Genomic DNA, 14080 nt, shown 5'->3' on the forward strand with positions numbered 1-14080 from the left:
ATTAGTGCCTTGTTACGTAGTTAACAAAATGTATACACATTAATGTTTACTACGCCATCATATAAGGCCCCAAATCAGCCAACAACTGACATCTCCTTCCCCGACCACCCTCCCAGCCCGACCCCTCCACGACATCAAAGACCGCCTCCAGCGGCGCGCCCGTCCCGTTCCCATCCACGTACGCGTACGTCGTGATATTGGCACCATCCCACTGGCCTTGAGTCGCCACCGGCACGCCGCCCGTCACGTTGAAGTTCAACATGTAGTTTTCGTGACCCTCTTTACCGGCCCACTGCGGCCACGAGCCCCCGTTCTCGGAGGTCACGGGCGCGAGGCTGGGCACCCCGTGCACGATGAAGTTGCCCCACGCGTGCTGCAGCCCGTCGAGCAGGTCCCGCGGCATGTTCGCCGTGGCCGGCGAGGGGATGTTGAAGACGGGCTGGACGTCGTTGCCGTGCGAGGCCGGGCTCACCGAGTACTGGTAACGCCACGCCTTCGCCTCCCCTTTGCCAGTTCTCTTGCTCGCCTTGGCGGTGTACGCGTCCGCCAGCCAGTACGAGGGGCACACGAACGTGGCCTCGGCGTAGAAGTTGTTGGCGACCTGCTGCCAGCCGGAGCCCCACTCGGAGTTGGTCGTGGAGAAGGGCGGCGTCTGGCCGTTGGAGTCGGCGAGAATGCTTGTTGCGTTGGCGGGGAGGCCGTAGAGGTCCAGGATACCGGTGATGTTATCGGGAGTCAGGAGAGGGTAGTTGTTCAGTAAGAAACCCTTGAACGCCTCCTCCGTTTTCAGGTTCTGGGGCGTGAAGACGGCACCCTCGTTTAGATTGTTCGAGGTCAGCACCCGGATGCCGCTGACTTCGCCGGATAGCAACTGCACGGAGGGCCTGTCCTTTATCAGCGTCCCGTCGGTGACCGGGATGAAGGCCCATTGTCCGTAGTGCCCGGATGCGCTCACGGCATCGCTGGCTGTCTGGAGTTTCGCCGAGTCTTGAGATACGAGACAGTCAAAAACTGACCCGTTGGCGGCAATGCCGTCGGTGAGACATCCAACCGCTTTGGCGAACCGATAGTAGGACTCAGATGGTTGCGTATCCGAGTAACCCCTGGTACAAGTGTGAGTAAGCAAGCCGAGAGACAGAACCTGCAGGCTATACACGAAGATAACTAACCATTGAGTGGGTAGATAGGGACTCGCGGAAATCACAGCGTTGAACAGAGGCTTGTCGTTATCGCTCTCTGCCATCGTAAGAAGCATCACAGCTCCGCCTGTCCACCGGGTTATTAGTACTCATGATCCCAGAAATTCGAAACATCCAGGACAAAACCTACCGCCGGCTGACTCTCCAGCAATGGTGACCTGGGAAGGGTCACCTCCGAACAAGTGAATATACGTCTGCACCCATTGCAGGGCAAACCGCATATCGTGAATAGCTGCGTTTGGCGTGCCATGATGAGCCACGTCCCCTGATGACAGGAACCCGAATGCGCCCAGGCGGTACTGGATACCGACTGCGATGTACGAGTTGTTGTTTACCGGCAGCTGCTGTCTGAAGTCGAATTCCCCGACGCTGCCCATCCCATAGCCACCGCCATCTTCACCGCTCACGGGCCTCGGTCAGTTTCGTACATGCGAGTGAACACCGTTGTAGAAGTGCGGGCTTAAAACTCACGTATCCATACAAGCACAGGCAACTTTGTTGCATCTGGAGGGGCGTACAGGCTCAGAAAAAGACAGTCTTCCGTGCTGAGTGGTGGCCTAGAGATGTCTGATAAGCACGAGATACACATATGATCTGTGCCTCTCTACTCACACTGATCCGCTGCCTCCATTACGTGTTTGAGGACACTGAGGAGGGTTCTCTGTGGCCTGCATCACCTCAGATCGGTTTTCAGCTGGGGTCTGGGGCCGTTGCCATCTCAGCTTTCCAACGGGAGGCGCAGCATAACGTATGCTACAGCAATAGGATCAGCCTTTGCATCAAGTCGTTTCCTTTCTGGGATACAATCAGACGAAAACGGTAATCTACCCCTTATAGATGTTCAGGTCGAAATCAGGATCGTAGTAGCCTTGGTATTGCGAGTATTCGAGGTCTACTACCGGCACCGGGGTACTCTGAGCTGCGGAGAGACAGAGGAGCCCTGCAAGAGTTGCGAGTTGTGGTATCATGGCGACTTCTGCGGCTACGGCTGGGAAGATTCCCAGAACAGATTTTGGGGTTTAGGGGCAGCAAGACAGCAGCGCAACAAAACCCTCACGGCAGTACCTACATGGCCGGGAGAGGCATTGCATATATAGTGGCTCCAGGAAAAGGAAGGAGAAACATGTCTCCCCCCTCATCCGGATTGCCGGCGTTGAAGCAGAAAGGCGAGCGACTCACCTGCAAGCAGGCAAATAGACCGGCACACATCTAGCAAACAAGCACTGCACTGCATGCATGCAGCAGCTAAAGCTCATGCAGGTGGGCAGCCAATACGACATGACCTACCATCCGGATCTTACCTACTCCGCATTCTAGTGACGAGATCCCGACGACGATATGAGAGCGGGTGCGGCTTTTACGGAACAAGACACTCATCTTCTTTTTGCTGCTTCTGAGCCATGCATGCCTGCATGAGCCCCACCATGATCGTGTCGCAGATGGGTTGTGGTGGAGTGTAGATGAAGAAACGCAGAGGCTTAGCAGCGAGACACTCGTACCCTACATCTCACGAGCAAAGCGATTTGCTTGACCGGCGCCGTCCAGCATTCAAGAAATGGCTTCCAGGCGGGCGGGAGTTCCAGAAGTTCCAGAAGCAAGGACGGCTGGACGGTGTTGGTAGGGCATGCATGCGGTGTGGTCGATTTAGACAATCTCCACCTGGGAGAACTGCCGGCTCTGACTCGATGTAACCAAGATGCCTGGTGCGGGGTTGGTGTTGGTTAGTCGGGTGACTGCGCTGGCATCGGGTCGATTTGATGGTAGGATTTCTGAGTCGCCAGGGCTGCAGTCCGAGGCAGTCAGGCAGGTTTCCAATCAAGGCGGGCGAAATATTGCAAACATGGGACACGGGTCAAATGCGGCATACTGGTAGAGACAGAGCGGGGCGCGCAATCAATCCATCCAAGAAAGCAAGCAACCGAAACGCTGCGGCATCGACGACTATCGTCGGCCATAAGATTCTGGCGCTGCTCGGTGTGGCCTGCAAGATGGTAGATGTATGGGTCACACAGCCTAGCAAAGCTGAAGATCGATACGCGAGGTGAGATGCAAGACAAAGGCAAGATGTGGTGGGTATTTGTCAGCAGCTTTGGAGGAAGCAGTCATACAACTCGCTCGCCTACTGCTCAGTCTCCGCTTCGAGTCGCGCGAGATCTTTTTATGACTGGAGACTGGACTCAAGTTCCTCGGGCGGTCCCTCCAGCCTGCAGAAAGTAGGAACCTGGCCGGCAGCTGGCAACAATGCTGCTGGCTGGGACTCGGAGGCTGGGATCCTGACACGCTCAAGACGGCCTGAGATTGCTTGCTGCATCCCAGAGCCACGAAAACTGGGGGCTTGAATGCAACTGCGCGTTTTCGCGCAAAAGGCTGGGGCTGGCAGACTGGATTAGGTACCCGAGTATCTTTTGGCGCGGGCGCTTAGGGGATGTGGACTCGAGCAGGGGGTGGTGAAGATTGAAAATGGGTCCTGTGTTTAGTGCGCAACCGAGAGGTACTCTTTTTTTTTCCTGCTCAGTCGAGGTACTTGGACAATCGGCTCAGCACTCAGAAGCCCGCCTGTGGCCTGCTGGCGTTCAAGCCACAAACCACTAGCCTGCAGCGATAAGATGTGGCAGGGCGTCGATGACTCCCCCCTTCCAGTGTTCAGCGCCCCAAAAGGCCCCCACAGCTGCCTCTGACTCTTCTCACTTATCCGCCTTATCAAATCGAGGGGCAAATAATTTTCGAAATGCGAAAGTGACGTTTCCCCGCCATAAGTTTAAGAATCGGGCGCCGCTGCATAATCCAGTGCAAAGCATTTCGAGTAGTGGGCGACGATAATCCCAACCCATCTCCCGTCCAACTCATTTCTGTTTTCTCCAATACCCAGTATCCCGTCCATTCCGAAGCCATCTCGCCCAAGATGTCGTCTTCAATGGATATCGATACGCCCATCTCCATTGCGCCCTCCCACGAGGGGACTGCGCCCGGCGGAGCGACGTAGGTTGCAACCCATCGCCTTCCAATCGCCCAAACTGGTGAAAACCCCCAACTGACATGCCCATCTTTCCGCGGATACAGTATCTTCTGTTGCGAATGCGCTGCCCCCATCGACGGCCAGAACAGCACAAACGCCCTTTGCTACGACTGCATCAAAACCAACATCGACGTTTCCGCCGGCGTCCAGCGTGAAGCCACCGTCCATTTCTGCAGAGATTGCGACCGCTGGTTGCTCCCCCCTCAGACCTGGGTGTCCGCCGCCCCAGAGTCCCGCGAACTGCTGTCGCTGTGTCTCAAGAAGCTCAGAGGTCTGCACAAAGTCCGAATAATAGACGCCAGTTTCATTTGGACAGAACCGCATTCCCGTCGTATCAAGATCAAGTTGACCATCCAAGATTCCGTGTCCGACGGTGTCATCCTGCAACAATCCTTCGAGGTCGTCTATGTTGTCGCCTGGCAACAGTGCCCCGAGTGCGCAAAGTCCTACACAGCCAACGTCTGGCGAGCCTGTGTCCAGGTGCGGCAGAAGGTCCTCCACAAGCGGACATTCTTGTATCTGGAGCAGCTGATCCTCAAGCACGGCGCGCACAAAGACACCATTAACATCAAGGAAGCCAAGGATGGTATCGACTTTTTCTTCTCAGCCCGCAATGGCGCCGAGAAGTTCGTCGACTTCCTCACCTCAGTGGTTCCCGTGCGTTCCAAGAAATCGCAGGAGCTCATCTCCCAAGATTCCCACACGGGCGCTAAGTCCTACAAATTCACATTTTCCGTGGAATTGATCCCCATTTGCAAAGACGACTTGGTCGCACTCCCCATCAAGCTGGCCAAGCAGATCGGTAACATCTCGCCCCTGGCCCTGTGTTATCGTGTCGGTACCTCCATCAACGTCTTCGACCCCAACACCCTGCAGACGGCCGACATCAGCGCCCCCACCTACTGGAGAGCCCCGTTCGGCACGCTGGCCGAAGCCCCCGACATGGTCGAGTTTATCGTTATGGACATCGAGCCCTCTGGTCCCACCAACGGCAAATGGATCCTGGCCGATGTCCAGGTAGCGAAGGCCTCGGATCTGGGCGTCAACGACAAGGTCTACTTCGCCAGGACACACATGGGCAACATGCTGCATGCCGGCGACTCGTGCCTGGGCTACATGCTCACGGGCACAAACTTCAACAACCCCGAGTTCGATGCCATCGAGCAGTCCAACACATACTCGTCGAGGATCCCCGATGTCATGATCGTCAAGAAGCACTACCCCAACCGCCGCCGCAACCGTAAGCGACAGTGGAAGGTCAAGCGTATGGCCAAGGACGAGGGCGAGCTGTTGCCCAAGAAGGCCGATCAGGAACGTATGGACCGCGATTTCGAGCAGTTCCTGCGCGATATTGAGGAGGATGAAGAGTTCCGCCATGGTGTGCAACTGTACAAGGAGAGGAAGAAGCAGCAGGCAGCCGATGAGATGAGCATAGCAGAGACCGAGGATGACGACGAAGATGTACCCGGCGTGGACATGAACGAACTCCTTGATGACTTTGATGAGCTTGCCCTAGAGGACCAGCAATAGATGCTCCAAAGTTGAGAGCCCCTACGAATGCAGAATGAAATAAATTTCCCATGAAGATCATACGATACCATTTCATATTGCTAGATGTTGTCTCTTTATCTACATGTATTCTTAACTAAGAACGTCCATTGCTCTAACATGCAGGCATGCCTCAAAAGGAGGCTAACAAGAGCTAGAGTCATCGCCCAGTATCGTTCCCCAAATGGCACACAACTGCTGTATATGTTTCCAGTGAGTTATAGCTCCATTCCCATGATGGTCTGATTTTTGCCCCTTTCGGGAAGTAGAGAACAGACAGTGCAGCGAGACATGCCAGATGTCTTCCCCACCACCAATTCGCATCGATAACAATCGCTCATTCCAAGACACCACGCAATCTCGCTTAGTCTCCACCTAGCCATCTAGACAAAGCGTAGTTGAATCATCTGCTGATCCGGGTTGCTGCCTCTTGATCGGCAGCAACCATCCACTTCGTCCCAACACGGCGGGGCCACAACGATCTGGGAGTGCAGGTCCGCCAAAGACGGTGGCGGTGACGGTGAAGAGGGCTTTTTCTCAGATGATACGGGTCGCTGCGCCCTCTTCTCCACGGCGGCTGCCGGAATGCCGCTTTTCTCATCTTCTTACGGTGGATCCGGGTCGCGTCCCTGTTGGCGGCGGTCCGGCGCTCCTGGGACTGCTTCAGCTTCTCCAGCAGCTCCTCTTGGGTCGCGGATCCGTTTCGGGTGATCTCGTCGAAGTAGTCCCGGTGCTTGGCCTCGTCCCGGAGCCGGAGGTGGCGCAGGTAGGCAGGCACGTTGAGGTCGACGGCGTCGGCCCAGCGGCCCCAGAGGAAGAGCTGGGCGCGGTACTCGTCGCTCAGGTCGAGCCAGTCGATTTGGTTGGGATGCAACGTATCTTCGCTGTTTTCGCTATTGCTCACGTTGCCGCCGCCCCCTTCTTTGCCTTGACTCTCATCCTCTACTTCCATTTCGTTGTTGTTCTCGACGAGAGTTGAGCCGGTCTCCATGGGACCTGCGGAGTCCCCTCCAAGAGGCCGGGGCTGGTTGCATGGCATCAACACGTTTCGAGCGCCACCTTGAACCACGAAATTGAGGTATGCCGGATACATATTGACGTCGTACAGACCCCTCCAGGCGACAGCGTTGGCTTGGTCCCACGGCGTCATGTATTGCCAGTTCTGCATGATGACGAGAGCCTCTCCTCTCTTCTTGTTGGCTGGTACTGGTGCTGGTGCTGGGCCTGCGTCTGCGCCGACCGAGGCGAGGGTACGACGGGACCGGTCGATTACCTCCTGCAGTTCGCGCCTCATTCTTTTCACCTCACGTATGATATTCCCCTATCCCCTCAGTTAGCGATTCTTTCTCTCCACATACGTGCCTCTATCACACACACATATGCGATGTGTCTATAGTTGGCAGCATACTCACCTCCTCATCATCATCGCTGTCGCTTGGGATTTCGCTATCGCTTTCCTCGTCAAGCGCCATGTCGTCCTTGCTACCGTCAGCGGGCTCGGTGGACTTGTCTGTGTCTTCATGGGCACCGGCACTCTCCATCTCCAAGTACAGAATTCGTGCCTTCTCCTCCACGTCCTGCAGGACATACTCGCGTACTGCTACATCGTCCGTGGCGTCGGTAAGTAGCTCGTCGGACTCCGAGGGGGCAGTTGATGGGGCTCGGAAGGTGGATGGCTGATGGTTGGGATCGGTTACGTCAGGGCGGTTTCCAGAGGGGGAGAAGAGGGTGGATCGGCTGAAAATTCCCAGCTCGAACCACGGTTCTCTGCCATGGTGACTGAATGCTGAAGTTACGTCAGGTGTACCTCTTTTCGTGCGTGTGTGCGTACGGATGTGGGTTGTACTTGTTGTGTCAGGTATGTTGAACCTGACGTATCTGTAGAAGGGAAAGCTGGGACTCGAGATAGTGGGGACTGCGTTACATTATGTATTGTTCATTTTCCATGTGCTGATGCCTAAATTTTTACTTCATTACCTCATCCGCTGTTGTTGTGTATTCTTCTGAATCGAACAACCCAGGCCATGCGGGTTCGAGCTTCCTGTTTCAACAGAGGCAAAAGCAGGTGTTGTTGGGTTTCCACAGGCCTGCAGAAGTTGACAGCAACGGTTCCCCTCCCTTCAAATCACTTCAAACAAGTCAACCCCATGGCACAATACATAGCTATCAAGTTTTAAGCAGATGAAGCCATCGCCTTATCTAGTTTTCTCTTTGTGTGGCGCAAGATAATATCATCATGCCTGGCAACTCAGAACGAGGGCTGTCCATACCCTAGAGTAAATGCCTGTTGTCAATTGAAACCAAGGCATTTCGTTCCTTCCTAACCAGGCACGCGTCAACTCTGCTGGAGGGAAGAATCATTCGGGCCTGCTTGCGGAAGTGTTGCTGCTGACATGGGAAGCCACGCCATACGGTTGAAGTCGTAGCCCCTCAGGCCCATCTCTTAGTTGCACAATGACATTCTTTTCCATCTTTTCTTTCACCTTGCTTTTCCTCAGCTGTATACTAGTTTCCTCGTCGAGACCATGGAGCATCGATTCAAGCATGCTGCCTTTCATGATCTGAGTTTTGTCTTTGCGGGAGCCCAGCATGACAGATACCGAGAAGACAGAGCCCAGGATGGCTATCACGATTGGAAAGATCATGAACTGCCATCGTATCTGGACGTAGACAATCCAATTTTGAGCAACGCCATATACCTTAGCCCCATCGAGCTCACGTATCTGGTACGACATCAGGCGTGCTGCGTTTTCGAATGACTTGTTAAAACTGGTGGATCCGTTAAGTGCGTCAAATATTCGCTGGGATCCACAAAGGATCTCATCGATTATTGTCGTGATAGAAGCATGTGTGACAATAAAGGTCCGCTGTAACTCATTCGATGCAAGTACAGCACTGGGTATGCGAAGTTGTAAATCATGTCTGTCCAGTATATCGCATGTGGTGTTGGGAATTCGGGAGTGCAGCGAATTACCAAAGTCGTCATTAATCCACCCAAGGACTGTGGCGTTCCCTATTGGACTCTGCTCCCAGAGGGGGTCAAATGACTCGGGAACTCTTTCGAATGTGTCGGAAAGTAAGGTCTCGTGCGTTTGTCCATCAGTCACATTTGGCTGAAAAATCTTGGCACACAGCCGGAGACCACATTCGGTAGCAGTCATGACGTCGTTCTCCCAGGGTATTTCCCCTTCCAAATAGCCTTCAGAAGGACGTAGCAAAACGAATGCAGCTATGAGAGTGTCCCATCCCTGAAGGTTGTAGGTGTCTTTGGGGCGAACAAGAGTCTGCCCGACCACTGATGAATTCTTGCAGGGTGCACCATACGCGCCTCTGTATCCTTCCCAACTACTGTAAAGGATGTCGCTAGAACCATATGGAATGGTATAGAATGTAACATTTTGTCCTGAGGAAGATATCGAAGGGTCGCAGCCAGAGTATCCATCAGGCGCCGGTCCCGTTTTCTTCTTCAGTAGGGTTGAAACGTCGAAACAAGAGCTACAGAAAGCCAATGTCGAGTAGGCTGCCCAGGTGCAGTTTCCAGTCTGGCAGGTGATCAAGGGTGGTGTGGCCAGGTTGGAAGTCGAACTGTTCACGAAACCTATCATGGAACTGGTCGACATGCCTATATTGGATTTTGACGGTTTACACCAGACAAATCCTGTCTCGCCATGGTACGGGGGTGATGATGTTTGGGTGGCCTCCAGTAGTCCAATATCTAGTTCTAAGGCGCAAGAGAGAGACGAAACGCCTGTACTGTGTGCCAGAGCTAACTTTCCTTCATAACTGATTATTGCTTGAAGAAAAGGATCAATGGCGACAAGGGCAAGCGTGATCAGGGCACCGAGAGAGACCCAGTGGCTATATTGGAAATGAGTAAAAGAGACACAAAGCATTTGTCGCTGATACTCACCGAGCTTTCAGTCGCCACAGCAACTGCAAGCTTCCCATCGGTCCACGGCTAGCCTCGTCGATGGCGGCGAAGATGGCAACTGGGCCGGAGCGCTTGCTGAACCATGACCACTTTCCCTGGCCAAGACAAGATCCCACCGCAAACGCCAGTGGCGTTCTGAGCACGACGGAGAGGATGGCTGCAACCGTGTTGAGGGAAAAGAGGGCTTTCCAATCACCGAGTGGCTTCTGATCCTCTTGCGCGAGGAGAATGATTAGCGCTATCAGGGCGGCTGCGCTGCAGGATAGAGCGACAATCTCGATGGTCCAACTGTAGCTCCTTGAGCTGGCGCTTTGTCTCTGCTCATTAGGAGCTCCGATTGGATTCAAGGGAATTTCACTGGTGTCATCGGTGTCCATTGCTGCTAGGTGTCTTGGGTGCTGGGTTTCGTGTAATTAGCTATACGGTTGGCAAACTGAGAGTTGAGTGCTTCATCTCGACAGGAGTAAAGCAAATAAGAGTCGGAGCCACCCCAACTGCATTTAAGTATGACCCGGGGTGCCATAAGCCGGAACGACTCGGCCTTGTGTCAAACGCCAAGTACGCAGTGTCACATAATGCCCTGGCACAACATATGTTATTACGAGACTTTTATCTTCTGTGCACCGTAGCACGGAGGAAAAGCTGGACTCAGGTTGAATTTTTGTACTCCTTGATGCTGACAGGCAACTAAGACAGACGAGGGGGAGTTGCAACCTGAAAGGCCTCGACATACCAAAGGACTATGTTGGGTATTGGGCATGACACAAACTTGTATTACCCACTACAAATGGTACAGATATCCTCTCATAAATTCGGTAGGGGTGTGCATGTAAAGGGGTGCATCGACTTGTACGCTACGATTTTCCGGATTCGATCCTTGCAATATGCGAACGATGAAGCACTTTGCCGAAGTCGTCGGAGTGACCACACCAGGGAGGCTAGACAAGACGGGAAATGCCACTCACTACTTGGAGTGTTAGGAACAGGATGCGGCGATTCTACAATATATGGGAACGCGATTACAAACTGAGAATTCCGGGGGAAGTCAAGCTTTCGGCAGTGCCCGTGAGTTGAGTCTGATATCCTTGAATAACTGGTAGTTGGTGTGACTAACTTATGGAATATGGCTAGTATGTGGGCAGAGAGCTGGTGGATAAGTCGGGCCTTTCGAGAGAGAGAAGCAACGGCCAACTTTTCTCATGATAGTAAAATAGAAACACTCTTATTTTCTGGTACGAATCAGGATTCCGCTACATCGGACTCCGCCTGAGAAAACCAAGCAGGATCGGTTGACGCAGTCGATGTTGCCAATGGGAACGGAACACCGGTGCCACTCGACGCGTAGCAGGACATTTGGCAGGCAAAGAGATTACTTGTTAAGTGGGAAAAGGGTCGGGCTGTCTGGTACCTTGTTAAGTGGCAAGGCCTTGAGAACAAAGATAATCCGTGGGAAGTCCCAGTTGATGTTGACCCAGGCATGGTCCCTTGCACTTTCACTGGATCTCCTTAGGGTATCCATCGGCGCGAGAGTCCCGATCTCTCTTCGGTGGGCGAGCTGTCTTCTTCACGAGGGAGATTCATTTCCACGATGCTAATCTTTAGGCTTGGCCGGGGTAGGCTCTGGGATATCGCGAGGTTGAGGAGAAGTTGATTAAGGAGAGGCCTGGGCGACGCCAAACGGGCACAGGTGGGCTCGGCCACGCCAACGGTCCCGAGGAGCTTGTTTGGAGACTAGTCATGGTCATGTATGAATTCAGGAAGAGGGTGGTAGAGAATCATCCCACGTGAGACGAACAGCGATTGAGTTCCGGCAACTAAATCACGTTAGACTTGGGAAATGGCAAGTTTGCCCTCGGTGGCGGGCCTAGACCTCTCCAGGGGTCTCTACTCAAGCTTTGCTCAAGCTCTGTCGGCTGTATTGTCCGACTCCTTTAGCACGCCAGCCATAAGGCTTAGATGACTGGCTCGATGAAGCTTTTGCGGCTTAGAGTTGTACTAGTGTTGGCTTTTTTCCCATTTTGCCCTTCACAGACCACGCATGCAGAGCCTCTAATAATTAAACTAAGCTGTAGCTAGCCCCTATTTGACCAAGTTCGGGCGGGACGCCACTCCCGACGCAGACCTACTCTGCCGTAGCAAACCAGGGCGAAGAAGCTAAACTCCCAATAGAATGGATTTCGGGAAGTGCATTGGAGGCACGAGGAAGGTTGGAATATTTGTTTCCCTATAGCCTGATACGGAGGCTTGAACTGGGTTTGGGCGTCTGCAGGTAGAGTAGATTAGGTATGTCTTCTACGGGGGCTCTTGGCTCGTTCTCGTCTATAACACAAGTTGCGGAAAACACGGTTGCAATTGTACATATATAAAGCCTACCGCACTCTCCTGGGTCTATTATCACCAGATCACCACACAGAACAGGTCACATTACATTCTTTTTCTCGTTCTCTACCACATCACATCCTGCTGGTGATTCCCACCATGAAAATCATGGAACTCTTGCTACTATTGGCATGCAGCCTCTCCCTGGCTGCGGCGAGCTGCTCTCAACCCTATACGGTGGTTTCGGGAGACAGCTGCTGGTCCATCTACACCTCTCATGGCCTCAGCAGCGACCAGTTCTACGCGATGAACCCGCCGCTTTCAGCGTCCAACTGCCCCTTGTCCATCGGTCAGGTTGTCTGCGTGGGCAACTCCCAAGGTCAAAGTCAGAGCCAAGGTCAGGGAACAGCTTGCTCCCAGTACGGCGCCGTCAAGTCCGGGGATAATTGCAACAGTTTCATCGCGCGCTACAACCCAAGCATGACCCTGCAGCAGCTGTATGTCCTGAATCCGCAAATCAACTCTGGTTGCAGTAACCTCGCGGTCGGCCAACAGCTTTGCTATCAGGGGGCACCACCTACCACCTCGTCCTTCTCCAGCACTAGTAGGCCCACGACCAGTTCTCAGACCAGCCGGACTTCCAAGCCCACTCCGTCGACTTCGGTGCCCCCTACGGTTGCGAGTTCGAAATCGAGCGCATCCAGCTCGTCTGCATCCATCCCCAGTTCGTCGTCCAGCTCCAAGATTGGCGGTCCCATGTCGAGCTCGACCAGCGGCGGGATTCCCACGTCTTCGAGTGCGGGACCCATGCCGACAGCCATCCAGGGCATGAACCTGACAAACTCTCTCCCCTTCTCCTGCAACACGACTTATATCTCGACTGTGAACGATACCTGCGGCTCGATTGCTGCCAACTTCTCCCTCAGTCTCAACCAGCTGCAGGTCATGAACCCCAACTTGGCCTGCAACAACTTGCAAAACGCGACGGCGCTCTGTACCCGGGATGGCCGAGCTGGATGCCTTGCTTTCACCGAGATAGCAAACGGTGACACCTGCGCCTCCATCGCCGCCCGAGCACAGATTGGACTGCAAGCTCTGACGGCTTACAACCCGGACTTGGATTGCACCCACTTGCCCTCCAGCATCGGAGTTCCCCTGTGCACGAGCTTGATGGTGCCGCCGTGTGCCTCGCTCAGCTCGAGCACGTACTATGTCCAACCGAATGATACTTGCGCCTCCATCGCGCTGTCCCAGAACACCACCCTGGACAACATTATCACACTCAATCCCGTGGCGGATTGCTCGGCCGTGGGAGTAGGCGCCCAGAAGCTGTGTCTCCAGAGAGACATTTCCGTCAAGCTCCCTGACCAGGTGAATTACCAGCTGCTGGGCCTTCTGGTCAACGCCTTCCACAGCAACGACTCGACGCTTGTGCCAAAGTACGAAACCTACCTGTCGGCCCCGTCCAATGTCAGCGCTGCCGCCGTCATGAACGAACTGTACCCCATGTTCTTGACCAGCGGCGGCCAGCAGACTCTGTCGGGGCTTGAAGCTACCAACCACTTCATCGCCGGCTTGGAGACGGCGTATACCGGCAAGACCAGGGCCGACTACTGCAACATCACCTCGGCCGGTGCCCCGACGGACGTCAGCAGATGCTTTTGCGGCACTTCGTACCCGTTCCTGACCTGCGTCGCCAAGATGTACCAGATTCTCAACTCGAAGAACGCGACGACGAGTCAGCCCATGCACAAGCGAAGCCCGGCGGGTGCCAGTCTCTTGAGCTCCCGCCCAAAGCGGTCCAAACGTGCCAAAGCAGCAAAACGGGAGGAGCCGGATTGCAGCCTCGATCAAGCGTTTTCATTCGAGACGGCGATTTCCGCAAACGGCGCGTCAACCAGTGCCAACACGGAAAAGTGTTTCGGTTGCGAAGTTTGCGCCCCGATTCCGGGCACCATCCTGTGTTTCAAAGTCGGGGCACACTGTGTGCCGACTTCGGTTCCAGTCAGTACGACTCTTGGCTAGCATCCAACGACTACGACGACGATCAGTTGGTGGATATGGCGG

General features: G+C 54.2%; 4 protein-coding genes across 4 annotated transcripts; 2 read left to right on the forward strand and 2 right to left on the reverse strand.

Annotated features, from left to right (window-relative positions):
- Positions 1–49: 49 nt before the first annotated feature.
- On the reverse strand, positions 50–2167 carry PG997_008882 (carboxylesterase; the record flags this gene model as incomplete). The annotated part of the gene is made up of 6 exons (XM_066813197.1): positions 50–1103; positions 1170–1266; positions 1330–1610; positions 1671–1703; positions 1812–1952; positions 2028–2167. 6 exons carry the CDS (start codon positions 2165–2167, stop codon positions 50–52), a joined length of 1746 nt encoding a protein of 581 aa, XP_066668539.1.
- Positions 2168–4101: 1934 nt separating this feature from the next.
- Positions 4102–5745, forward strand: PG997_008883 (Bcnmd3; the record flags this gene model as incomplete). The annotated part of the gene is made up of 2 exons (XM_066813198.1): positions 4102–4178; positions 4260–5745. 2 exons carry the CDS (start codon positions 4102–4104, stop codon positions 5743–5745), a joined length of 1563 nt encoding a protein of 520 aa, XP_066668540.1.
- Positions 5746–6166: 421 nt separating this feature from the next.
- Positions 6167–10071, reverse strand: PG997_008884 (D-arabinitol 2-dehydrogenase; the record flags this gene model as incomplete). Its single annotated transcript, XM_066813199.1, has 4 exons — positions 6167–7084; positions 7176–7542; positions 8176–9621; positions 9674–10071. 4 exons carry the CDS (start codon positions 10069–10071, stop codon positions 6167–6169), a joined length of 3129 nt encoding a protein of 1042 aa, XP_066668541.1.
- A 2101-nt stretch (positions 10072–12172) lies between these two features.
- PG997_008885 (uncharacterized protein) lies at positions 12173–14038 on the forward strand (the record flags this gene model as incomplete). The annotated part of the gene is made up of 1 exon (XM_066813200.1): positions 12173–14038. The coding sequence occupies one exon, from the start codon at positions 12173–12175 to the stop codon at positions 14036–14038; it is 1866 nt and encodes a 621-aa protein (XP_066668542.1).
- Between the last annotated feature and the right edge of the window lie 42 nt (positions 14039–14080).

The sequence above is a fragment of the Apiospora hydei genome (assembly GCF_038363865.1).
Source record: "Apiospora hydei strain CBS 114990 chromosome Unknown utg000006l_segment0_segment0, whole genome shotgun sequence".
NCBI lineage: Eukaryota > Fungi > Ascomycota > Sordariomycetes > Amphisphaeriales > Apiosporaceae > Apiospora > Apiospora hydei.